Source organism: Caloenas nicobarica, chromosome Z, assembly GCF_036013445.1.
Source record: "Caloenas nicobarica isolate bCalNic1 chromosome Z, bCalNic1.hap1, whole genome shotgun sequence".
Taxonomy (NCBI): Eukaryota; Metazoa; Chordata; class Aves; order Columbiformes; family Columbidae; genus Caloenas; species Caloenas nicobarica.
The window spans coordinates 14,904,049-14,931,818 of record NC_088284.1 but is presented as its reverse complement, the minus strand read 5'-3'; the positions used below and the strand labels follow the sequence as shown (position 1 = coordinate 14,931,818).

The window sequence follows — 27,770 nt, the reverse complement described above, 5'->3', positions numbered from 1 at the left end:
ATCCCAACCTCCACACAGCGGAGCGGGTTCCCGCTTCCCCCACGTAAGTTGCATCCGTGTCAGCGCAGGCCGAACGCCCGTGAGTGAGAACTGGCACTGGCGTGGCAGAAGTTTGGTTTCGGGCCTGGCAGATGGGGCCTGGTTTGGGGACCAGCCGTGCCGCTGCACTGCGCTGACTTCGGGCACAGGGCAGCCCAGGGGGGACCCGGCTGCTGCTGCTCTGGCTGGACCCTTTTGCCGTTCTGCCATTTTGCAGTTGGCCTTTGGTCCTTTCTGCCTCTTTTCTGGGTCACTGGGAGCAGCTGTTGGGGACCAGGGTGCTCTCCTCTCCAGGGCTGGCTGCACGCCCTGTGTCTGCCGCAGTGCGGGTGTGCTGTGTGCGCTGCCCTGGCCGGGAGCGAGAGGCCTGTGTTCAGATACCGGAAGGGTCAACAAAAGGTCTGGATGATGGTTTAAAAGCTTTCTTACTCTTGTAAGAGCAAAAAATTGGTTTTCTCTGGTATACAGATCAGCTTTAGTTAATACGGTCATAATGTAGTTAGAATCACAGGACAAAGTAATATATATTGAGAAAGATAGCTAGGAAAAGTAAAAGTGAGTCAAAAATTCCCTTTAGTGTTTCACAGGAGATGCTTTCTGAGGTTCACTTCTCTCTGTGGTGATACAGATTCTCTCTTCTGCCTAGCTACAGTGCATGGTAGCATTACCATAAATGCCTAAAAAAAACTCCTAAGAGTATGTCTACTTTTCTGTTTTGAAATGCAAGTTATTTTAAATTCCCCAGTTACAGCTACTTCAGGCAGTTCTGCCCTGTAGTCCGAGGAGCTATGCAGCAGTGCAATGCAGAAAACAAACACTACCCGAAACCAGGCAAACCCCCTGTAGGACTGGACAAGATAGATGGGCAGAAGGGACTCCACCCACCCTCAGACATCTCCAAATCCCCTCACCAGTCCTGGGAAAGACGGCAGTGACATGGTCCTGCAGCTGCCGAGCTGCTCGTCGCCTTAGAGGCTCTATAGTGCACTTTCACATTCAGTATATAATTGGAGTTGGCTTTTCTGGATTGTTAGTTTTGTGAGTTTGTGCTCTCTGCTTCATTTAATTCTGTTCAGGGGTCCTGTTCCCTTGGGAGTCTGGTGTCAGCTCAGCCTTTTGCTGTTCTGCCATTTTGCAGTTGGTCTTTGGTCCTTTCTGCCTCTTTTCTCTCTCACTGGGATCAGCTGTTGGGGACCAGGGTGCTCTCCTCTCCAGGACTGGCTGCTCGGCATGACTGGAGTTTCATGAGGGATTGCACTGAGTAGTTGTTGTTGTTGTTGTTGTTGTTGTTATTATTATTATTATTACTACTACTACTACTACTACTACTACTACTATTACTGTTACTGTTACTATTATTACTATGTTGTTGTCTTATTAAACTGTTATTATCTCAACCCATGAGTTTCTCCCTTCCCTCCCAGTTTTCTCCCCATTCGCACTCACAGTCAGGGGAATGTGAGCAGGCATCTATCACCGTCTTAGTTTCTAGCTGGGGTTAAACCACAACAGCCTGATAGGCCCGCCCATTTTTTTCACTCATGAAGCATTTTTTGAGAGCCAATATTCCAAAAGTTGAGCAAATTTTAACTGGTTTAGTGTCGTTAAACTGGGCTGGTTCACACACAGCTATGCCAGCTCTCACATACAAAAGAAGGGGAATGAGCTGGACTGCTGTATACCCTTTTGCACTAGGCTTGTGAGTACCTTTTTTAAAAAAAGTTTTATTCTTGGCAGGATGGTTATACACATGCACAGGCATAAGGCAGGCTTGCCTGGGTGATAGGTGAAAAACTGATGGAGTGATCAGTGCTGGGCAAAAGAGGGGTGCAACATTGCCCACTTTTTTGAGGGTGAAGTAAGATTTTCAAGGCAACTTTGCACAGCGCTCTGTCAGCAGGGTGACTGCCTCCTTTGAAGACAACTTTTTTGAGAGCGTGGATTGATGGTGTCACAACCTATGGCAGACATGTACTGTAGAATCGCCTTCTGTTTATGCTTAGAGACCAGCAGTTCATTATGGGGAAGTGGGAAGCAATTTGGCAAACCATGTTGTGGTACCCAGTGGAGGGGCAGAAGCCACAGCCCTATGTGATTAGTCTCACTTTGAGCTTGATAGGCTTGCCTAGGTCTGGTCTTTCACGCAGAGATCCTAGGAGAGACTGGCCATTGGCATAACTTTTATGGCATGGTTATTTCATCATGGTGTTCTAGCTTGTGAAAATGGACTGACCTTGTACAATCATTCTCCAGAAGAATAAAATAGGTAAGGAAGAAATTATTTTTTATGAGAGTGTGAGGCACTGGCATAGGCTGCCCACAGAAGCTGTGGAAGCTCCATCCCTGGAAATGTTCAAGTCGTGTTGGATGGGGCTTTCAGCAACCTGGTCTAGTAGAAGATGACCCTGCCCATGGGGGGTGGACGTGGACTAGGAGATCTTTGAAGGTCCCTTCCAACTCAAAACTTCCTGTGAGTCTTTATTTGGCTGTTGTGGCTTGTGGCAGATACTGCTGCTGCAACAAAGACACCACCTGAAGCCCAAGTTAACATCTCCCTGTTTCAGCAGGTGTCATTGTGCAGTGTAAACCTTCCCTAACCAAAGCCAAAGGGAGAGAGGGAGGAGGACAGAACCTCAAAAATGATGAGCTATGTCCCAAAAGAGATGGAGATGATAATGTATCTGTGTAATCAGCAACAGCTGTGGAGCTTCCAAGCCTCACAACTCAGAAACTCTCACGTCAGACAGCGGGAAGGGGACTGGTGTGTAGAGGGGTAAAGCAGTTTCAGCACACAGAGAAGAAAGGTGGTAATCTAGGTAAAGAGAGAAGGAAACTAGTTACCAGAGTCATACACGCTATTTTTACAAGTTTTTTCTACAGTTTTAAAATATTTGGAAACCTATACCAATTGTAGTGGTATACCATTTAAGTCTCAGCAGCTTCAGAAACTCGATTAGAAACAGCTGGTTTGGTTTTGCCAAGGACTCACACACTGCAAGACTGTTTCTTGTACTGAAACAATCTTGCTATGTGAAGTTTTCAGTATGTGTGCAGGGAAACAAGAGCCCTTTGCTTCCATGAAGGTTCTAACACACATGAAATGGTGACCCCTGCTTCTGGTATAAAAACTTTTAGTTCTGAGGAGACTGGAAAAAAATGTAGACTGCATTGTGTGTCTGATTATAGACTGATGGACGTTTCCAAGACCAAACATGGGAGCTGGACTACAGGTGAGGAGAAGGATGGGAGAGGGGAAAATTTTTTATAAGTTTCCAGGAGCTGTAGTGGGGTACTGACCAAAAGCTTAACCATTTTGCTGTTAACATGCACTATGATATCTCTGACAAGAATTTCAAATAATTCTTTATGTGGTACTGATGGGTTCTTTTACTCTTCCTGCTTAACCTGCCTCACAAAAAACAGTACTGTGTATTTTGATAAAATTACATTTTCCTGGTGAAAGCAGTGTTCAAAATTCAGTCAGTTAACAGATTTAAAAGCACCTTTGAAACTTTGGTTTTGGTGGACACATGAAAAACCGCCACAAGGATAATTGAGCAGTTTTCTGAAAGACAGGAGAAATGCCCAAATAGGCCCCAGCAGGTGTCACTAATGCTGCAGGGAATTTGTTCTCTCACTGGTGCAAACTGCATAATTCAGCTTCGAGGAGAATAAATGAGTACAGGCTTGTGGAAATAAGATCGAGAAGTTCTCGTGTCACAGCCCCACTATGTTTAGCACTGTATGCCAGCCATATTTTCTTCAACTCTCTTATTTTATGTTGTCTACTAAAGTATGTCACTAAGTAATGAAGTAAGCTTAAAATATGAGAATTCAGCCAGTACCTTTTCCATTGTTTTACTGAAACTGAAAAAGTAGTTCTGTACCAAAATGTACACAATTTAGTAATAATACAAAATGTTAATTCTGCAAGACAGAATGTCAGTTAAATCGACCAAAATGAACACTGAACCATTTGTTGCCAGAACAGTGTTACTTTAAATAAGATCACTGAATGAACATAGAAACAAAGTAGTTCCAACTTCCCTTAAATAAAATGGTAGCTATTAGCAACAATGCTGCAGGAAGATAAACATTCATATTTACATGCTATCATGACATATCTAGCATGTGGTATGTCTTCATGCTTGCACATTAGCTTTATGAGCGCATTACAATTATATTAATGTGCTGATGTACTACAAAACAACGCATCATGATTTATATCAAATTTGCACATTAGAAGAGCACCTCTGCTAGTCACCCCTTTAAGAATGCCACTGCATTCCTGTAAGAAACCCAGTCCAATCCACTGGTTCCCATCCCCACCCAAAGCAAACAAAAAAACCCAAACCAAACCAATCCAAACCCATCATCAAGCATATTAACATTTTTCCTCCTGCGATTAACTAGGCAAGGTGATGCACTTAGCAATATCCCCAAAAGTGAATCAAACCAGAATACATCTGGATTTTCTGTATTACATTAAGAACACCTGAGACTGCTTCACTGGTCCAAGTACAGTATTTGAATACAAAAACTGCTTGTTGCAATAACATGTAATTTCACTGAATTCCTTTAACTAGTACTTTTCATTGAAAAAGGATAAAATTTCTTCTTAAAATAAATACTACCCCCCTCAAAAAGAAAGTTTAAAAGGAATTAAAACATCAAAAGAAAAAAAAAAAAGCTCATGTTGAGGAACAGTGTGATTTTCGGACATCATTTTATCTTAGCTTAAGTAGTGGATACACACCTATTCCTGGAGAATAAGTGTGAAACACTTTAAAAAATAAAAGAATAATTAGGAATATACAAACACACTGTACCTTAAGATACATATTTTAAAAGAAGCGTAAACATCTGATCTTCACTCCTGTTTGAATGCACTCAAATCAAAAAACGTTTGGGAAACTGCATTTCCTTAAATTACTAACCTGTCTAACACATAACCGTTCTTGGAGTTACCAATTTCAAAATCTACTTTTTCTACCCCAACAAATTAACAAAACAGTTGAAGACACTGTTTTTTCCTACTTAAGCACAGATTATATTTAACAGTTTAACTTCATAGGTTACAGGTTTTCTGTAAAGGAATAACCTAATTTGTGGAGTTAAAACATTGAATGCTGCTTAGCTGAAGCAGCAGCAGATCAAGTACTATATATAGGCAGAGGTGTCTATAAAACTAACATGATTCAGTAAAATTGTGTTACAGCCTAAGACCTAAGTTTTGCATGTGAACAAAATTTAAATTGGGAGTTCATAGAAAGTGATTGGGCTTGCCATCACTTAAAAAAAATGCTTGTCTAACCAGAAAATAAAGATGGCAAGGACCAGTGCATTCAAGCCGAGTTTTTATAAATGTACAAAGTACATTACATCACTTTTCAGCTTGGTAGTTACCAGAAATTTACTACTCAAAATAATCTCAACCTGTAAAAACGTAAGACCGACCCTTTGGAAAATTATGTGTAAGAGCAAGGATTCCAAACCCATGTTCAAGACATCTGACCAGACTTCTTTCATGAAGTCATCTCTAACCACTGAAGAAGGTCAAAGGCGTAAGTAGTCTCATACAAGTCCATTGATCTCTTTGTTTATCTTAGACAGATATCACTGTGTTGAAGGTGATTTTCATTCTAAACTTCACAGATTTTTATTTTTTCATCCCCGTGCACCTGTTCAGTTGCTAGAACAATGCTTCATTTCAAAGCTGTTTCAGTATTCAAGCTGCTTTCTTGGTGCAGGTTCCTTGAAGATCTTGCAGATTTACTTTTGACCTAATAAAACCAGTAAGATAACTATATTAGATAGTTTAAAGTTGCAATTATAAGTTGCAATTATTCATGTAATTATTATTGAATCTTGAGTAGTTGGCAGAAGGGCAAAACAGCAGAGAAAGAAAAGAATTCTTCCATTTCTTACCTGTTGTGGATCATGTGGCTTCTGACTAGATGCCCAGCTGCAAGAGCTGCCATTAATGATAATTCCCCTGCCATCACTGTAGCACAAACAATTCTAGCAAGCTGACGGGCATTTTCACCAGGGTTATCTTGGCTTGCACCTTGAACCCCTAACATCTGGAGAGAAAAATATGCAATATTATGCTATGAAATCTAGGTAGATTTATGGTAAATCTAGTATTAAAGTCAGTATTTCAGAATTATGTCCAGTTAACTAGCTTTAAGTCTCTTTAATATTAAACATCTTAAGCTTTAGAAACTAGATACATGACAACAATTTATTAGACAATTCTAAGATGTTTATGTCAAATCCACCAAGTTTCAAAAGGCTCCCTTCCCACAACATTACTCAGACACAATATACACAACATGAAAGTAAGCTTTGATTTAAGACGCCAAGTTGCTTTAAACTTTCTGATTTATACCTGCAAACATGCCTGCTGTGGGAGCAAGTTTGTGCCTCCTCCAACAGTTCCTATTTCTATAGAAGGCATTGTGCAGCTGATGTACAGGTCTTCATTAGTGGAACCAGTTCGCTCCATCAAAGTGATGCAATTAGAGCTACCCACGTTCTGCGCAGCATCCTTCAGATCAGGGAGGAGAAAAAAACAACACAAAACCAAAGCACTCAACTTAGTGTTTGGTTAAGAACTACTGAACTAAAGAAAACCTGAATTGGTGCAAAACAAACCTACCTGGCCACAGGCAATGTAGATAGCTGTCACAATGTTTGCTGCATGGGCATTGTAGCCACCTATGCTCCCAGCCATTGCAGAACCCACCAAGTTTTTGTTTATATTGACTTCAACTAGATCTTCTGTAGTTGTCTTCAACACCTAGACAAAGTAACACATTTTTACACTACTGTTCCTTAGGCAGGAGAACAAATACTCTATTTATGATTAATAAGCCCTCACCCATTATTTCCTTCCATATGCCTACCTCCCTTTTTGTTCCAAAGGAGCCCTTTCAAATGCAGGCTGCATTGTCCAAGTAACAGTGGAAAAAACAGTGCAAGGCATTTGGACTCACAGAGGCCTTTAAGAAAAGCTCACCAGCTACATTATCTTTTTTCACATTCTCATTTATCTTCAGCATAAAACAAAATCAACATGGCAGAAATATGCCATTAATTCACCTTGACATGATAGCAACAGTCCTCTCAAGTTGCTCCAGCCACTACGACATCCTGAATTTTGCTCTGCATAAGGATATGAAGCTAAACTGAAGAGTTCAAATACAAACCACTGTGCTACATTGGTAAATAAACAGTGTGCACAGTAATATCAAATTAAGTATCAAAATTACACTGACTGTATTTTGAAGCCTTCAGGTAAGAGATATACACTGAATTTAGTATAATGATCACCGAGAATAAAAGAAGATAGTGCTGTGAGCATAATTTAAGATATTCCAGTGTAGCAGGAACAGCAACTGATGACAGAGATCTGCACAAAATCTCCAACACTGACAAAAATGTTAAACTTTATGTATTAGAGCTCATTGTAGGCAAATGTGGTGATGTAAGTGTTTGGGGAAAAACATCCTAGATTTACCTAAAAACTTCATGCCTGTTACCAAAGGACTGTCTACCCATTACTACTCTGCAATGAAATCTTAGTGTTATTATAGATATTGCCACTGAATCAGCTGTAAAAATGCAAACACTTTGAAAATTAATAAGCTACTAGGAAGCAAACCAAGAAGACAAAAATTATGTCAATGTATAAATCCAGGCTGCACACACACGTCGAATATGTGTCCAACTCTGTACGCAGAATTTTAGAACTGAATAAGAACTAGAGATAACAATGTTCAAAGACCTTTGCTAAAGTAGTCTTTTTATTAATTCCTCATAGAGAAACTTCTACTTTTCGGTCTGAAAACAAGAATTGCTGGGAAGGTGGAAGGGCTGTCTTAGAGCTATAAAATCTTTAGCAGTGAAGATAAAAGTCTTAATTATCTCTTCCAGTACAAAACCAGGGCATCATCAAATAGAATCAACAAGAAGAAGAAGAAGGTAGTTGTCACATAAGGTGTAGCTGCACTGTGGAATTCTGCCTGGAATACTAGTGCTAAGAGTTCACATAAGTTTCACAAAAGGGACTGGACAAGTTACTGGGGCAAACCAAACAAATCCATCAAATGCAAAAGGACCAATTCAGACAATCTTGAACAAGTTGATGGAAGGCTATGCTGAGTACAGTGTAGTAAACTCCTCCCTGGATATCGTCTCTTGTGGCCAGTGCTGGCACCAGGTAAAAGGCAATGGATCTGGTCTGACACACACAACCAGTCTTTTGAGATCAGGTGGAAGAGAATCTAAAATAGCTCTTACGATGTTGGAGAAGTGTGCCAGGGGCTAGGACTGGTGGTGGTTATAAAGGTTAACCTTAATCATGCAAGATGCTAAGGCAGCTTTGGAATTAAGTGAAGTACATGATTATGCGTTTTCATTGTAATAGGGGTCATATAAACTTTGAAAAGAATGCCAGGTTTGTGCGAGAGACAACAAATGAGTGAAATCACCAAAATGTCTGTGTTTAATGACAGGCACAACTCCATGTGTAAAAATCTGTTAAACTGTGGCATACTTTTTCAAAGGTAAAAAGTTAAAATCCTAATGCCTTCAACTGGATATGCATCATTAAATATATGCACGATATGTCAGAAGAGACAATGAAAGCAAAATGTATCTACTGCTGCAGGAAAAATGGCTTATCCTACAGCAGTATCTGAAAATATATGTAGGAATCATCCTTACATGCGAAGCAACTTACAGTTAATAATTAAGATAGGTATCAGTTCCATAAAACGTATGCATTTTTATAAACAAGTAAAAGAAAGCAAATACTTACTTCTCTAACAACCTTGGCTGGAATGACTGCTTCACAAACAACAGACTTCCCTCTTCCTTCTATCCAGTTTATAGCAGCAGGTTTTTTGTCTGTACAATAGTTACCACTAATAGCTATAACCTGGAGATCAGGAAACTCTTCATTCAACCTTGCCAGTGCCTTTTCAGTTCCCTGTTAGAAGAAAAACAGATAGAAGGCAGTATATCATTATGGTTGCAAACCAAGCTACTCAAGGACAGTGGAACAGCAAGATTACATTAATCAGATCATCAGTTACAGCTGAAGAAGAGAACATAGTTTCAGGAAGGAGCCCAAAACAGGAAAAAAACCCCACCAACTGATTATCAGTATATTTTTTCTAACCACTTTAGTAATTCTCTGGGGAAGAACTGTTTTCTCCCAGTATATATGGACTCTCTGGATACATTCTAGGTGAATAGGAATATGCTTACCATACTGAAGATACAACATGAATCGAGTGAAACACTACAGGCATTAAATGAATTAATTTTGGATTTGGTGGAGTTTCCCTACACTAGAAAATCAGACAAAACGTCTGCTATATTTAATACCTGTCTATGACCAGACTCATTTATGTAATGGTTCTGATAGGCTTAAATTTTATATAGAATAGGCAATCAGTATTCATCTCAAACAGCACAAGGCATCCCCCCGAATCTATGGGTCATGTATCTGGTTCTTCCACATGTTTGTGTAAAAACAAAACCAAACAAACAGAACTAGAGAACACCCCTCTGCTGCCATTCACCAGATTACTAAACCTTTACTTACAAGGAAATGATAAACACAGTAACAGGTTAATTACTGCTGGATTAAATACTTGGTCCAAAACAACAGGGCAACCAGCTTAATTTCCATATTACCAATAATATTTTAATAATGATAATTTTAAAAAAATACAAAGTTATTTTTCTCTTTCACCGTTCTCATCCTGTTCTTGTTTACATTTGACAAGGTCAAACGCTTATTATTTTATAGCACTGCAAACAGTGCTGTCTCATTTTCCTGTCTTCACATGCCAGGAAGACTTCAGGGGACTGGTCCTTACTTTCGAGATCATATTCATTCCCATTGCATCTCCTGTTCCAGACTGAAAACGGATATAAAGATTACGACCAGCCAAACTGATGAGAAGTTTTTGTAGGCGGGCAAACCTGCAAGAAAATTTAACTATTACTAACAAACCTCATGGGAAAAGAGGGAAAAGATTAAATTAGTTTTAAGTGGCAAAATGACAGTAAATTATTGCAGATAGCACAGTTAACTACACTGTGTTCCTCCTCCCTCGGCAAAGGAAAAACCTTCAGCTACCATGGACGTAAGTCTTCATGAGTAAATACTTTCAAAGTGTTCACTGTGAAAGTGTCCAATGCTTCATGTTTTCTATCCCTGGGCTTCATGAAATAAAAATTCAATTCATTTGTGTTTCTTGAAACATCTGACTACCAAGTATAAACTGAAAATGAGGCCTTTGGAAATTCTCATGTCAGTTTTACAGCAAGGCAAAACCCACACTGTCTTCAACAAGAGCACAAGCTCCACAAGTCAAACAGAAACCAGGACATGCTGCATTTTAACAGCAGCATGAGTTGATTCTGGCCAACATACACATATGTCCTTGGATGACACTTGTAAGACTGGTAAGAAACAAAACTGATGTGGAAATCTCTCTGAATCTTCCTAAAGAAAGCAGGTAATCCTAAGTCTTAGGACTTAGGGCTTACTCTAGGGCTTCAAGCAGACTTATTCGTGACACTGTTTTACATTTTCTAGCATTTCAGTTCTAGCATTAGTTTATCCTATATTCTCCGCAAGCCCACAAATGAATTATCAACATTAGTAATACCATCTGAAAGACTAGATTCCAAACTTTGAATTACTTTTTGCTTCATAACTCCTAAAAATCCAAATAAGTTTTTGTTTATTTTCAAATGCTTAGACAAAATAAATAAGTATTGCAATGTGAATGTATTTGATGCTAAGATACAGTTGTTTACCACTTATCATTGGAACATGTTTATTACTAGCCTTGGTAAGCAGCCAGAGTGACTTTTGTTTTCTTAGATTCACACTACATCATGGGATAGCCAAAATAAGCATGCAATTTTCTATATTGCAGTACACACACACAAAAAATAAGTTAGGAGCTTTCTACCATCCATACAAGTCTTACATCAGGAAATAAGGCTGGAATGCCCATTGTACTAACCTACTTGTGCTGTCAAAAGCTTCCTTCATTATTTTAAAGCCTTCAGGGCTTTCAAGCCAAACTTTCACTTCTGCAGCCTGGCAAGCAGTAGGCAGCCGTACAACGGGTCCTCGAGTCATCCCATCTGCCAGGATGCAGCTACTTGCTCCCCCGCCAAGCTAAAAATCAAAGCAGAAGAGAAACAAAGCAAGATTACTGAAAGTGTTTTTAAGAATACAGAAATGTGCCCTATTATCAGCCCAAACATGTTTTATAATATAAAAAGTTTTTCAAGTTTTTCAAACAATACTTACACATATTGCTCTACAACCTCTGTTTGTGCTTGCTACAAGACACCCTTCTGTTGTTGCCATTGGCACCTGAAACTCTTTGTTATCCAAAACTAGTGGTCCTGCTACGCCTACGGGAATAGGCATATATCCAATCACGTTCTCACAGCAAGCTCCCATAACCTTCCAAAAACAATACAAAAGGTATCATTAAGGTTACACTACAATGGTGTGGTACAGCATGTTACATACTATGCCTGTGACTACAACAAGGTATCTTAGAAAAAAAATGACAACCCACCCTACTAAGTCTTAAACACTATTAAAGAAAACCTAATGCTGTTAAATGAATTTTAAATGAACTTCCACTTTAACGTGAGCTCAAGGTAATACTCAGCTGAATATTCAGCTGAACTCAGGCTCAGTATTAGCAGCATTCTGCATTTCTGAGATAAGGCAGCTGCATACTTCAGTAGGAAATATTTTTTGGGTAAGCTACAAAACTTACCCACCTCTCTAGGTTTAAAAACATCAAGAGCAATAAAAGGTAGTGCCTTATGTTTGCTTTCTTTTTTTTCCTTCTACATCAGTTTTGACCAAGCTCATTGTTAATTTATATACATCACTTCGAGCATGTATTTCATGTATTTGGAAAATGGTTTTACAGTGAGTTTTGCTTGTCCGTCTTTTACTTACCAAAGAGTAATTGTAATTCCTATAAGGAAGATATTGCAAAGATGAAGGCTGAGGGAGTTTCTTAGATAACATCTGTCTGCGAATGGACACACCTCGCTCCTGAGTTTCCATCAGGGTTTCCAGTTTGTATGCAGGAATATGCTTAGCATTAACTAAGCTGATAACCTCAGCATCAGTAAGGAATTTTGCTCCTTTCTGGAAAGGTAAAGGGTGGAGAGAGAAAGTATGGATTCACTTGGTGAAAATCCTTTTAAATGTTTCCAAATGAAAAAGGGAACAACTTTCCTTGGACACTATCAGAGTACATCTAAGGGAACCAACTGCCAATGTCAGGTTTTATAGTAGGCCAGCATGTCATCAGAAACTCTTCACTCAGACACCCACTTCTAGGTGTACATGATCAGGCTTCAATGACTTGATATGTCATGAGTGATAAAGGTGCTTCCCTCTCTCCCCTGCCCTGACTGACTGGAAGAGAAGTGACTTATGAAAACATTTTGTTTTAGTCGTGACCCCCCCACTCCAGTTATTAAAGTCATATAATTTTCTGAGGAATGATATTACAATCAATAGGACCATTTAAAATCTGAAAAATGAGCTGTAAGCATTCTTAAATCAGATTTTGCAGTAGAGATTAAAAAAAAAAAAAAAAAAAGAGTTATTTTTTTTATTTTTCCATACCTCTGCATTTCCAAGTATACAAACACATTCCTCAATAGAACGTGGCTCTTTAGGTAACTCAATTTCCTCCTCTTTTCTATTAGGAAAAGAAGAATTTTCCACAGAGTTGGAAGTGCCAACTACAAAGGCAGGTTTGGTTGATGACTCTGCTAACACAGGCTTTATGACTTCTGCTGCATAAAGACAAGTAAAACAACTTGGGTTTACAAAATTCTTAAGTTTTAATTCCAAATACAATACACTAAGATTCCACTGTTTGTTCCAAATATTCAAGAATAGGTTCAGACTTTAAAATGCTAAAAATTACCATTTCCATCTTTGGAAACTAAAGCTTCTTCTACTGTATTAGATCTCTGATTGTTTTTCAGAAGTCCGGATTGCTTCCTGCAACAATTCTCAGGGACCTTCTTCTGAACCATCACTGGAGATGTTATGGGATTCTTAAGTGACAGTGTGGATTCAGTCTCTGCTTGCTCAAAGAAAATGTATTTGACAGCAAGGAGAAGGGCTAATCCAAGAGTGATTACTTGTTCAATATCCATACTGGCCATTCTAAAACAGAAAAGTCAAAAAGTAAATACACGGTATATAAAATTTGTTGTTTGTAACAGCATTCTGACATCCCTTTACTTTAGAAAGGGTAATAGTTTCATCATAATTTATACTGTTAAAGAAATTCCAGTCAAAAGACATTTTCTATCAGGACATTCAAGTATACTAGGTTAGGGTAAAGAAATTGGTTTTTGGTGTTATTAACAACATAAGAATTTTCAGATGTCAAGAAGTATTTCCTAAATTTTAGCTAAAAGCTGTCCCAGTAAGAAAAATTACTGCAAAATATTCACTATCTAGCAGCTACATCAGATAGGTGTTAAATCAATCTCCCAAAGATAAAGTTTCGATTATCGTCCTCTACCAATAACAGCTACTATAATGCAAGCTGAACTGCTAGGAGGAGGGGAAAAAACCCCTAAACCACACAGTTCTGAGTTTTCAGAACTAATATGGAACACAGATGCTGCTAACTTCAGTTGAGCTGAAGGAAAAGCCACAGTGACATGGCTTTTGCACTTGTATGTGAATTGTGAGAAGTTCTGCACAAATAATTACTCTGGCGCAGTCAGAAATTTATTTTCCAGTGTGCTCTAAAAGGTAGCAGTGCTAGTGGGAGAAGGTAGTGTTTTGATGGATACAGGACAGCTGACTCCTGATCATGTTCTTGATTACTTGAAGGAGGCTGGACGAATGGCATAATATTGAAATATTGCTTATGAAATGTCATCTCTACTTCCAAGAAATCCTACGTTGGTCAGATCTGCAAGTTTACATGTGTTGTACCCTGAGACCATAGCTTGGCAGCACTGGAGAATACAGACTAATCAAGGAAACACACTTCTCTTCTGCAAAGTCACCTACCGAGAAAGGTAGAACTGCCATAATGAAACATTAGGTTCAATTCTCTTTGGTGCATTGTCATCCAATCCCACTGAATTTTCTGCAGTACTGTTTTGAGCAGCTGGTTCCGCTATCCAACGACTGTGGGCATGAACAAGAACCAAACCCAAGGACTGTATTAAAAACACAAAACAACACAACAAATATTAATTTTTCAATGGTAAGTAGGTATCCAACCTACTAAGATTAAAAATTTTCTTTGTTTGTTTTCTTGGGCTTCTTTTTGTCTCTCATGCCTCAATAGTCTAAAGCTAGAGGCTGATTTTCCACACCTCTCATCAACTTTTTTTTTTTGGCCTGTTGTAAAACTCATAGCTTTGAACCTGTCCCACCACATCCTTCCTCTTGCTGAAGTAATACGCAAAAAAAGCTGAGGGTACTGTACAGGTAAGAGGGAAGGAATTAGTACACATGAAAAAGCCCTGAGTGACACACAAATGGCATACACAGGAAGACTTTAGGTGTATATACAGGGGATGTTAATAAAAATTACTACAATAAACTAGAATAATGGGATGCAGAATACAAGTCTACAGAAAACAAGAGCTTTATTCACTGTGTCAGGACACCTTACTGATTGCATAACTACAGATGAAAGAGAGCCACAAACCATAATCATTTTGACCCTCTGCGTTACAGGATTTGGTTTATTTTCTTCTTCTTCCAGAACACGAGCAAAATGGCTAAGCTGCCATATAGGGCGCCCTTCACGACTCTCTCTCGAAAGCTGCAAAAGTAACAAAATTTAAAAATGGGTCCTATTTAGTACATATTAGAAGAATCAACAAGTGAGCTTCAACATTGTATTTTTATTTGGTCATTACGAATTTACCATCAGAAGAGTTACCCTACAGTCTACTGTTTAGCCTACATTAGACTTTAAATAGTGAAGAACCTTGGACACTAAATAATTTACTTGTTTACTCTGCTTTAGTTCAGAACTCATACTACTGAGTGTGACTTATTTACAGCAGCATTAACATGTTACTGTTATCAGCTGAGCCACCGTTCACTCTTTTATGCGCCTGCCCTCTGTTCATTTTTAAAGGAAGTCAAACATGCTGCTGTATAACTTCATGAAGAAATGTATAGCCTACAAGAAGCACAGGGTCTTAATACTATACTTGATGTCTCGAAGTTGGTCTTACCTCTAATACCAAGGACACACAAGCTGGAAAGAAGGTCATGAATACAAAGTAGTTGGCAAGAACAGACATACAGCCAAAGCAGCACATAATTTCAAGTTGTCGTACACCTACATGGAAAAATAAGACATTTTTTACATTTGAACATACAATGTGTTTTCTATATACTTGAAGTGTTGCAGAAGTAAGAAAGAAATCATTAAACTAACACTGCAGATTATAGAAGGAACTGTCTAGGTTAATGAAAAACAAGCACGTTAAGCGCTAGTCATTATATATTAGCTTATTCTAAGCACAGTATGTATTTATGGTATGGTATTTACAGAAAACTTTTAAAGTCTAATTCCGAATAAATACAATTACAGTTTGCCAAGATTTTAAAGCTTCATACTGAAAGCTTGAAATCCTTCACTTATCTAAGCAAATAACAATTAGCTGACATTATGTAAATTAAAAAAGCTAAATAAATAGATTAAGTCACTCCACTCTCATAGGTAACACCTATTATTTGAAACTCTTAATATCACAATGTCTTTCAAATAGTCTTTTTTAACTGGAAAGATTTAGACTCTTAAGACTATATCACTGACCTGACATAGTACCAACACCGATCACAAGACACTCCACAAGTGCATCCAGTGTAAATGTAGGGCCTAAAATTGCCATTCCACGTGAAATATTTTCTCTTACTTCATCCTAAAAATAGAAATGTCTATACGTTAACATAAAGACAAAAATCAAATTAAGGGATTATATATAACACAATTAGTACATGATTAGTAAATTGAGTAGCATTAAGGTGATAAGGTCTTATAAAACAAATATTGAAAATGAACTCTTACGAGAGAATGTATTCTGTAATTACTTTATTTCCTATAAGTTATTATACTTTGACAGCCTTTATTTACAGAAGATTATTTAATTTTGATTAATTTATTTACCTTTGGCTCATCACCATTCTAAGCTCCTACAACACTGGTGGGCACAGACTTTGGTTAAAGTACATTCAGAAGAACATGACTTCTACACTTTAAGATATAGATGCCACTTTTGTCATGGCATTTCAGAAGTTCTTGCAACCACATATCTCTACCCTAACTTTTATTATTTTTTAATTGTATTATTTAACTCTCTAGACTCAGCTGGCAGAAAAGAGGACATAAAAGACACTAAAACTTTCCCGGGGCAGAGGAGGAAAGGGATTTCCTCCATAAGCCAGCCGTGGCAAACTCCAGAGGGTCTGCTGCTGGGTTTTTGGTGGTGGTGGTTTTGGGAGGAGAGGGAGAGAAGCTGTAGTGAAAACCTATTTGTGAAATACTTTCATGAAAATGCATAAAAATTTCTGTACTTGCAATTACTATAATAAAATAAACAACACACTATAATAATATTGCATATATAGAGATTGTGCAATATACTTTGATTTACAATATGTGAAAATATACAATCAGTATGCCCAATTACCTTGTACAGTATTTTGTAGGTATGAATTAATTTCACTAAATATATTTATTTCATAACTTATTGCAATGTTTTTTTCCTAATACTCTGTGTGACAAGCAAGGTGTCCTGTGAATCCTTCCTGCTGTGCTGTGTTAATTGCATTAGAGCATGAATGTTTCTGTCTACACATATGCTATGTTTGTTCTGCTAAGATTTTGTCTAGAAATGCTTTTTCCAGTATTGGCATTGTAACATTAGATGTTTCTTTATATACTGTTCCTGAGCCCTAGAAATAAACTTTTTTCTATTAATACCTCTTCTAGGGAAGACTTTGGTCTAGGAACTCTAGCCTCCTTAATAGAGCAATAAGCATTGCCTATAAAGTACCTACAAAGTACTCATACATACAAATAACTAAGCTCCCATGATTATGCACACTAATTTTACAGTCTTTTTACTTGAACACTGATCTGGATTGAAGACAAGAGAACACAGAATCTGGATAAAATCTGATCCTTTTTTATATATCACCAATACAGCATTCACTATGTCTCGCCAACTGTATTATTCATAGAATCAGAGAATGGTTCGGCTTGGAAGGGACCTTAAACATGATCTAGTTCAAACTCCCCTGCCACAGGATGATGTTCATCTTCAAACATTAAATTCAACTCCATTGAAAAAAAAAGGAAACGAACACCAAACAAAACAACAACCACAAAAACAAACACACAACCTCCCTCCCCCAAACAAAAACCACACACAAAAACCCCAATCAAACAAAAAAACCTCAACCCCTCTGACCTGTGAGTTTGAACTGAGTGCAAATTTGGCTAATGCACTTGCTCTTGACAGATCAATCAGAAGCAGGAAGAACGGTAAAGCTTCACTGAAAAAAAAGAAGGACGTGTTAAAATTCAGGGTTTACTGTACAGGAAAAAAAGTCAAGCAGAAAAACCAGAATAACAATCCATTACTTACTTTAAACCTGTCAGTTCTTTATCCAAGAAGTGAATTACCACTGTACTAAAAACAAAACTTGAGAAGATTGTGAAGAGGCCAGCAATACCTTAAAAAAAAAAAAAAAAAAAAAGAGAATTGGAAATTTTTGTTCTATATATATCGGGAGGAGAAAAACTATACCTTTAGATCAATTCTGAAGCAAACAAAGGACAATTCTCACCTTTCAGAATACATTAACAGCAGTTGAGATACCAACTGAAGTAGATGCCATTTTTATACAGATATTTAAATCTAAATTTTTTACTGCATTCAAAGACTCTTAAGAAATAAAAGCCATAAATCTTCTCATTCATTATCACTGAAAGAGCAAACTGGCTTACACGGCTCTATATTTTTAAGTGTTTCACACAATAAACAGTTACTTCAATAATTATATTTCAGTGTTATATAATCCTATGCAATCTCTCTTAAAAAAATTGTACTTGGATCTATGCAGAACATTTATTCTACTGTCTAGCAAATAATTAAAATAACCCTGTTCTGTATGTAAGTAGTAAAATTCTAATATTCACTACCAATTTATATTAAAAAGAAACAATTGAAATGCATACAGCAAATACAAAAATCAGGCACAGTACCTAAAATGTATTTTGACCCAAGCTGCCTTAGGTTCTGAAACTGGAAATATATATAAAGGATTGCTATACAGCGCGTGATTGTCAGGATGATGATGTCACTGCTCAGAACATCCTGTTTGAAATACAAAACGATTTGGTTAGCTTTTACATTAAGTAGCAACTAGTTGTTAAGTTTCAGTAACTAAAAAATACATTGTGAATCTGCACTAAAAATGAAGTTTCAGAATAAAATAAGAATTACTGCTAGTCTGGCTTAAAAAATTAAAATATTGCAAACAACATTAATATAAAATCCTTGTTCACTAGCTACTGTGCAACTGAACATTAGATAGAATGAAAACCTTTTGTAGCATGTCACTGCTTGCATACATCTTTAAGATCCACAATGGGAAAAGAAAGCAATAAAGAAGGTTCTGCACTGTTCCTTTCCTCCTAATATGTCATAACCAGATATTATTCTACAGAAGACCCTGGATCTACTGATTAACAGGAAGTACTAGAACATTAATTTAAATCCTTACTTCTTCCAGTTTGGGGCACTCATAATTCCAGCCACAGATCTTATCATTCCCAGTGAACATCTTCATGGACATCATACAGATTGTGAGAGTCACTGTTCCCACAATGACTTCCCATGGATGAGAGGCTACAAAAAGGCCATGCATTCGAAAGAGTCTGGACAACATTTTCAAGACTGTTCTTATATACTTAGAGAACCTGTAATAAAAGAATATTTCATATAAGTAAATACGAGATTCAGGGAAAAAAGACAGAGCTCTATCAATTTCTGCAAGTCATCCCTCAGAAAAAAAGTAATAGATGATAAGCAAACTAATCTTCACCCTTCAACCTCCAAAGTAAAACAAATTTCTTTCTAATCTTCTGAAATATATGATCTTGTCCTGCCTTCTCAATCTTTTTTTTTAATGTACCTCTCCCTTTTTTCTTCAAGGTCTTATTAAGAAGTCTCCACCACTCTCAGAACATCTCTCAGTATCTTCCTGTCACAAAATTTTGATACTTTTACTCCATCTTCCTGTTTTTACCACCAATGTAAGCACTTGCTAAATTAATTTACTTCTGTCTACTCACTTTTCCATAAAAAATATTATTCTTCTTATAAAAAATACTGATTAACTTTATTTTAACTATATAAATTACCAACTGTTGTATAAATTATATATAAATTATATAAATTTATGTTATATAAATTACCACTGTTGGTAATGCTCAATTTCAACAGCAGGAATTGCAATGTTGCCTTCCTCTGACTTCATCTTCTCTATTTTCGACTCAATATTCTTCAGTGATTCAAGTTAATACCATTCAAAACAGTTCCTTTTTCATCTCAAGTACAAGTCCTTATCACATATGGTATTCTGTGAGAGTTCTCTTGCACTCATAACTAATTCCCAGGCTACTGATGCATTTCATCATCCCTTTTCCTTTCAACAGACAACAAACATGTCACAGAAACTCTCACACCTCTTTCAGACAAATGAGAATATGGATGTTCTGTACATCATTCAGTTAAAAAAAACCCACAACCTAGTCTATTTTCACTGTGCTGCACCTTTAGATAAGTTCATCAAGGATGTTTATTTATGTTTTATAGCATAGAAACAAAATGCCATAAAATTCTCTCTTACATGCGTTAGTATTGGGACTTTACTTTTCTTGTTGCACAAAATCAACAGCTCATAAAACTCTGTCATGAATGTAAACTATATATCATCAAGTTCAAAAGACCCTTAAATAGTAGCTGGCTAACAGAGACAATCTATAATTGAGTATTTACATGTACAATAGTAGCACTGTAAAGATTTCCACAAAGGATTGAGAGCTATATACATTGCCACCTCAAAGTGGATGAAGAAGTCCTTTCACATTGCCTTAAAAGTAACAACCTATCCGCCAGGCTTCCGAGAAGACAGTCTTTCTAGTATTATTTCTTTTGCTTGGATATCAAAAATGAAGCTGTCATTCAAATGAGAAAATAACAGGGCAAATCTATCTGCTTAGTGTTCCTGAAGATACCACAATCATCTTGATTTCCTACCAATGCGAATTTCAATCATATGAGCACCAACAGCATCAATCTGTTTTTCTTTATCCTTCCACAGTGAAGGTGTGGCAGGATTTTCATGGCTTATGGAACCAAATGGGGAAAAAATAACTGACAGGACTGCATTTCCTGACAGAAAACTTTTTTCCTTTAAAACCAAAACAAAATACTCCTTTTAAAGTCAACAATATCCTTTGTTTTTCCCTGTTTAATGTAATCTACGTACTGTTTCATAAATATATGTTTTTGCGAAACTGTTCCAAAGTGCTACTATAGTTTTTCCCCATCAGAATGGAAGGTATCTTCTAGAAAATTATGAAAACTAAAATAAGACATAGCCAGAACAATATCTTAGCATCAAAGATTTTGAAACAACACAAAAAATAGAAAAGGCATAGCAAGGTCCTATGAAAATATGAATACTTTTGAATACCATGCTGTTTCAGGAAAATCAGAATTAGTACTTACTACATGACTATATTACATAGAGTCCTTCCAGTCCTAAAACTAGTAATACAACTCCTGAACTCTGACAGTCATAATTACTGTCTAGGCAATTACAAAAATTTTAGTAGAGCCAGAAAGATTTTAAAATCTTTCTTCAGATATTCTCTCTCACATTTCTAAGCAAAACTGGTAAGTATAAAATGGCTTTACATAAATCATAGGGGAAAATGCATTAATTTGATTATGAAAATAATAATCCATATTATCTATTATTAGACAACATTTTATAATTAGCTGCTCCTATGAAATATAGGATGCCTCACTGCTGATCTTGGGGTTAAATGAGTGGCAGTAACTCCTAACCTAAAAGCATTAAAGCTTTCATGTCTATTTAACCTGCCTGAAGTGCATAAGGTTTTTTGCTATGCAGTTGCCGTTTCTAGAAAACATTGATGAAGATTTCATACACTGATTCTGCATTACTGAGTGCTGTAAAAAATATTTCAATGCGTGTGATCAGCTCATATTTCTAATTGTTTAAAATATTTGTATATCTACATTGAAATTAGCAAGACATGACATTAAATACAAAGCTGAATTTTATTACTAATATTTTGTTAAATTTCAAAATAGTGGTTCGAGAGGGATGCTTTATAACTCCTATCAATTTTCCTGCTTGCCGTCATTTTCAATCAAAATTTTTCAGGAGACTATTAAGTAAAACAATCCATTCTGGGAATTAAAAGAAAATACAAACAAAAACATCTGCAACCCATTCAAAAACATAACCAGTGTGTAGAAAGCAAACTAGACTGGTTGTATGTAATGCTCTAGAGCATTAACCTGCCATGTAACTGTATGACTTCAATACCGAGGTTTGTTACACAGCTCTCACTAACCTCAGAGCAATCATCTATAACACCATGCATCAGACCAACACAAGTCTCCATCTCTTGCTGCCTGACTCAGCAACAGCTACAGTACTGTAGAGGAACCGAGTGGCAAAATCATGAGCGGAAACCTGTGCAGAGCTCACCTAAAAAGCATATGACACCACACTGGCCCTGTCAAACTGCCAGGTAGCGTTTTGTGTTTTCAAAAAATGAAACCACCCTCACGCAGGCCCACCACCGCGGCCCCTCAAACCCCGGTGCGAAACGTGTGGGGGCAGCCTCCGGCGTGACCTCGGCTGGGCCGCCCCGCAGCCCGCTGGAAGCCGCAAGGGCGAAGGCCGAGCTTTTCCCTGCAGCCGCAGAAGCCCCGCGCGTTGTCGGGCGCACCCGGCGAGCCCCGCGCAAGAGCGGCGCGCGCACGGGCACGGCGGACGGCTTTCAGCGGCCCACCCCGCGGGGCCACGCCCTCCGGCCTCAAGAACGCACCAGCGCGGCGTCTCTGACCGCTCCTACCCGCTACCCAGGGCGGCGGGTTAGGCAGGCGGGGACGCGGGGCCGCCGCCGCTCCGCAGCGGCAGCGATGACCACGGTGCCCTCCCTCGCGCCGCCGTTATTCGGCCGACCCCCAAGAAGCCGCTCGGGGCCCGGAGCCGCAGCCCGTCCCCCGGCCACAGAGGACCCGTGTCGCAACGGCGGGCTGCCTGCACGGCGCCTGAACGAATCGCGGCCCTGCGGCCCTCGTGCCCTCCCCTGCCCTGCCGGCCCCGCTCACCGCCCAAGCCCCGCACCGCTGCAGACAGACGCGCTCCTTCCCCCAGCGCTGCGGACTGAACCGGCCGCTCCTCTCCGAGCAAGGACACCTGGGGCACGACACGCCAACCGCCGCCATCGCCCGATCGCGCAGCCAATGGCGAGGGCCCGGCACGCCCATCCCGCGGCGCGTCACTCGCTGCGTCGCCGAGGCAACCGCCCGGCCAACGCTGTATAGCTCGAGACTCGATCAGGAGCGAGGAACACGCCATCTCGCCATGGGCTGCCCGCCAATGGGCTACCGCGCTCCCCTCTCCGCCTTTCCTGATTGGGCGGCAGGATGCGCCTTATTTACATATGCTGATCGACTGACAGGCGCGCCGCGCCCACGGCGCCCGTAGCCCCGAGCCCCGCAGCTGCCCCGGGCACCGCCCCGGCTGCCACGGGGTCTCGGCGCCGCGCTGCCCGCCCTCCCGTGGGCAGGCTGTGCCGCGTCCTGCCGGGCAAGGGGGGCGGGCAGGCAGGGCTACCCTGGTAAGCTCCTACTGTCGTGGTGCTGCTATGGCTCACGCTGCTGCCGACCCACTGCCTGGATGTGCTTTACCACGGTGTGAAGAAAGGCGGAAAGCAGTGGTGCCCTCAACATTCAGAAAAAAAAAAAGCAGCAATATATTTATATTTGTGGCTTTTGGCCAAAGAAGAAATACTTTTTTTTTTTTTTTCTCATGAAGCACGGGAGGCTCCTTATTCTCTTTGGGCCCTCCAAGTCAGGTGTGACTCACCACTTGGTGCAATAATATTATTATATCCTAACAACTTACCACTGTGCATCCATCTTCCCTGACAGCTTCTTTCTTAACGCTCATGTTTTCTTGAGTATTTCACCTTTACTACCTGAAAAGAGTAAAGTATTACCAGTGAGATTTCTTGAGTCATTTGATTATATGCACAGCAATTACTATAATTGCATATGGATATGACTAAGTTGAAGCAAAATAGCAATTTGCACATAGTTGCAACAATTATGCATAATTGATACATAATTGAAGATGACCTTTAGTATCTTGCTCTATTTTCCACACTTTTTCCATAGCAGGGGGTGATAAATATGCTTTGGCAAATAACAAAAAACCAGATGCAGGCCATGGAGCAGCACAGCCCCGGCTGCCGCAGGGACAGGGAAAGCAGAGGTGGAGTGGGGCTGCCTGAGGAAAAACGTCGGTGTGATTAACAGATGACCACTGGGATACGTACCAGAATGCTACTTGAGTACTGTGATAACGTTGGCATTAGTAATCTGGTTATCTCAGACATGTTCCTGATCTTGAGCAGATGAACCATTTGTTGTGCTCAGGACAGCAGATGAAGTTAGACGCTTAAACGTGGCCACCGAAGTACACCAATTAGGAAAAGGGCGCGATTTTAGATGACACACAGGTTGGTATGTTAAGTGCTTTGTGGCTCTTCTGAATGACGCACACAACAGGGCCAGAAGCAGGAGCCCCAGGCTGGTGAGGAGGCGCAGGCTCCTGCTGCAGGTGTGGGGACAGCAGCGCTGCGCCCAGCGAGCCAACACCGGTAGTGCTGAGGGACGCTCATCTCAATGGCGCTCAAGAGAGAGCAGCCTTTAGCTTCTACCTACAATATTACCCCCACTCGAGGGCCTGCGCTTGTGTGGACGAGCTCTCCTCTCCCGCTCTGCCTCTCCGAACCGGGCGGGAGAGCGAGGCGCCGCGGGGCTCAGGCCGCCACAAAATGGCGGCCGCCGCCTGCGCTGAGGGAGCCGCGGGGGGAGGGGCGGCCGGCGGCGGCGCCGCGGGGCGGGAGGGGAAGGGAAAGGAAGGGAAGGGAGGGGAGCGGCGGCGCCATGGGGGACCGGGGCGCGGGCAAGGAGAGCGACAGTGACGAGACCGTTGTGGATGGCTCTGTGATGGAGAGCGATGTGGAGGACGAGGAGTTCCGCAGCAGGAGCTGGTAACGCGCCGCTGTGGCGCGGGGAGAAGCCCGCGGCGGGGGCGGCCTGAGGGGGCCGCTCCGGGCCCGCCTGAGCAGAGGCGGGCGCTGCCCCCGGCCTGCCCGGCGCTGGGCGTCGTCTCAGGAAAACCACCACGGGCGGGACCCATCCACTCCTTCGCCTGATATCCCGGAGTGCAATACAGCTCTTCTCCATTATTTCATAAATGTGTATTTTTAGGTGGTTTTTGTTTGGGGTTTTTTTCGCGCTCAAGCGTTTTCTATGCCTTTAGACTCAGTAGTTCTCAGCTTTGCAAGTGGCCCTGTTGATTTTACACACACACCCTTGTGAGCCTCCCAAGTTTCTGCCTCTTGTGCCCTCTTGAATAACTCTTTAGTCAGTGGAAGCAGAACATACTAGAAACCAGCTCAGAGAAAATAAAGAAAACACTATTAAATTTGCTGCTGATGTTATTTCTCGGCACTTTAATTTGGTACCATTTTGGTGGCATTATATCTTGTATCCGTTGAGACACGGCGAAGAATTGAAGCTACAAAGCAGCTACACTTCTTTGTGCTGGCTTTGTGGCCCAGTATTGCTTGAAAATACGTAAAGTGAAAATACGTAAACCGTCTAAGGTTTTCTGTGCAGAATGTTGGGTACAGTGTGGGGGTGTTGGTGTTAGCGTTAGAGATGCCTGTGGGTAGCAGTGCCCTGGCAGCAGAGGCTGAGACGGGTGCCCTTCACTGCTTTCAACAGCCCGTTGAGTTTATAGGACTGAAAAGCGGAGTATTCAACTATTTAACGGGCTTTTTTTTCTTTTTTTTTTTTTTTTTGCAAAGGTTGCCTTTTCTTAATGAAGACATGGCTTTAACAACTAAAATAAGAAGTACTGAAGGTAGGACATATTTTTCACTCTTGTTTTTTTCAGTGAACTGTTGCTGTGGATGTTGGCTGAGTCCATGTTATTGAAACGTAAATGTTGCATGGAGTTTATTGTTATGAAATATATGTGCTCTCTTACTATCTCCATAGTTACAGCTCATAGCTTAGAAGAATCTTCAGTATGGTTTTAATATTTGAAAAATAGGTTTGCTCTTAATTTCTGTATTCTTCCTGTGTACTCTGAGAATGCCTGGCTTGGGAAATGTTTGAACTGTATATAGGGATATCCTTTTTATTTAGATATGTATATTGTGTTTGAGCAGAATAAAATAAATTGAATCTAAACACATAATAGTAATATAAATGCAATCTATACACTTAATAGTAGTATGTGACTACGGTTGCATATAATATTTTGAAAAATATTGTTATCAATTAAATTTAATGTACAAAATTTGGATAGGGATATTTAAGTACATTATTTTAAGTGTATTAGTAAATTAGTTTAAACATAAATGCATGCACACTCATTTAAAGCCTTAAAATCTTCCCTAATAACTCCCTTAGAGTAGGTTGCCTGAACAAGCATGTTTTAGTTACGTAACAGTTTTACTGGTACCTCCTTGGTATTTTTACATAATCCATTTGACCCGCATCCTGTACATTTTAGTCCAGCAATACAGAGACTGCCTAGTCTTTAAGTGACACAATGTGTTCTTGGTGTTCTTCCAGATTTTTTTGTCTTTTTGCCAATGTGAAGACCCGAGTGGACTATGATTTTTTATCAATCTATCATCATCCCATTTTGAATTTACCTGTGGTTATCCACTGGAATTAAAACCTGGCACCATTCAGCATACATGGTTTAAGGGATGTTTATTTGACTCATTGTTCAGTTTGTGGAATGGGAATTTTTCTGAGGGTTAGGTGGGGGGTTTTTGTGCCTGTAAATGTAATTGATTACGATATTTTTAGCATTCTGCCTGCAGCATTTTATATTCAGTAAGTTAGGATTAGTATTTCATTATTCATGTATTTATGTGTACTTGTATAGGAGCAATTTGGTGATGACATGCATTTAAAGATTCATTTGTTGGATATTTTATTAATGTCAGTAACAACATTTTGATTTTGAAACCTAAGGGTCCTGCCTTAAGGGTTTCTCACTCCTTTTTTAAAAAATTTTTTTTTCTTTCTCCAGAGAAAAGTTCTCTCTTTGCATAGTCATTAAAGAAAGTATTCCATATAGGAGTAGACATATTTTTAGTCAAGTGGATCAGGCAATTTTCCCCCCAGCTGGTTTTATTAATTTCTGACCTCTCCTATATTGTAGTTTCAAAATCTAGTCAGATTGACTGTTTAACCATTTAAGTCCATTGCATATCAGAAGCTTTGATACATATACCTCAATTACTGAGTTATGTAGAAATCTATGAGAGTTATGGAAAGTTATGTAGAAATTAAGGTAATCAAAACTTCCTGTAATTGTTGTTGTGGTGGTTGGTTTGCGTTTTGATTTTGATTTTTATTTTTTTTCCCTTTCTAGGAGTGTGCTCTCCAGAAATCTGTTTTATACAGAAGTATTGTGATCACACATACAGTCAGAGGGAAAACTACATAAATCCAGTAGGTATAGAAGTCATACATCTCCTGCTACACATTAACTAGCTATTAATTATTAATAAACTCACTGGGTGTCCCATTCTTTGTGTGTAAAAGAGCCTGGTGGCTTGCAGTTGAAATTAATTCTATGGCACGACAGTTGTCATGTTTGTAGCACATTCTGTCTGTGAATGTATCTGAGACTCTTCCCTCGTATTCCATGAGGCTATGAACTTTAAAACTTGAGCAACAAGCCCATGACAAAGATGAGGAAGTCACAGAGCACAAACCTTTTAGTACGTTCGCTTCAGGAGCTGAAAGATAACAATCTGGCTTAACCATGCCAGAATACACCCTCAGTTACTCATTACGAGATTAGCTGTGATCCAACGATTGGACAGTTGTTTCTTTAAAAAATGAAATAATAATCTGAAATGCAAAATAAAATGTCTGCTTGCGTGATGATGGGGTAATTATTCTATGGATAATTCTGCATTCTCGAATCTTCTAATTAGCCCACCTCGTAATATACGTGCCACAGTTGGTAACTAGCCCATAAAATTCTGTTCATTGAGCAATCAGCTTTCCACCTGCATTTGAGACGCTCAGGAAACAATTAGAAACAAACAGGTTTCTACTCTTTCACTGAGATTGTTTTAAAACCTGTGACTGTTACACTGTCTTTAGTGCTCTGGATTCGCCAGTCTGAAGACCAGTATCTATATATCCTTATTCCAGTATAATACTTTTTTTAGAAGAACTAAACTGACTCCTAGATGACAAAAAATACA

General features: G+C 39.5%; 2 protein-coding genes across 6 annotated transcripts in view; one reads left to right on the top strand and one right to left on the bottom strand.

Annotated features, from left to right (window-relative positions):
• Nucleotides 1-3,973: 3,973 nt before the first annotated feature.
• Nucleotides 3,974-22,687, bottom strand: HMGCR (3-hydroxy-3-methylglutaryl-CoA reductase). 5 transcript variants are annotated; one of them, XM_065657295.1, is made up of 20 exons: nt 22,577-22,687; nt 18,905-19,100; nt 18,384-18,495; nt 17,764-17,851; nt 17,587-17,671; nt 15,930-16,035; nt 15,343-15,449; nt 14,805-14,921; nt 14,156-14,307; nt 13,047-13,291; nt 12,740-12,912; nt 12,059-12,253; nt 11,387-11,545; nt 11,094-11,251; nt 9,933-10,038; nt 8,864-9,034; nt 6,701-6,841; nt 6,431-6,589; nt 5,968-6,122; nt 3,974-5,822 (listed from the first exon to the last, which is right to left on the bottom strand). In XM_065657295.1, the coding sequence occupies exons 1-20, from the start codon at nt 22,675-22,677 to the stop codon at nt 5,768-5,770; spliced, it is 2,781 nt and encodes a 926-aa protein (XP_065513367.1). In that variant the 5' UTR covers nt 22,678-22,687; the 3' UTR covers nt 3,974-5,767. The 5 variants fall into 5 exon arrangements, with proteins under 5 accessions (XP_065513367.1, XP_065513371.1, XP_065513372.1 ...); XM_065657299.1 differs by having other exon boundaries at nt 22,561-22,632; XM_065657300.1 differs by lacking the exon at nt 22,577-22,687 and adding an exon at nt 22,275-22,473.
• A 1,718-nt stretch (nt 22,688-24,405) lies between these two features.
• The window catches only part of ANKRD31 (ankyrin repeat domain 31), a 63,455-nt gene continuing 60,090 nt past the window's right edge, over nt 24,406-27,770 (top strand). Inside the window, exons 1-3 of the mRNA XM_065656409.1 lie at nt 24,406-24,512; nt 25,335-25,390; nt 26,924-27,003. Coding sequence (XP_065512481.1) covers nt 24,406-24,512; nt 25,335-25,390; nt 26,924-27,003 — 243 coding nt within the window. The remainder of the gene's footprint in view (nt 24,513-25,334; nt 25,391-26,923; nt 27,004-27,770) is intronic.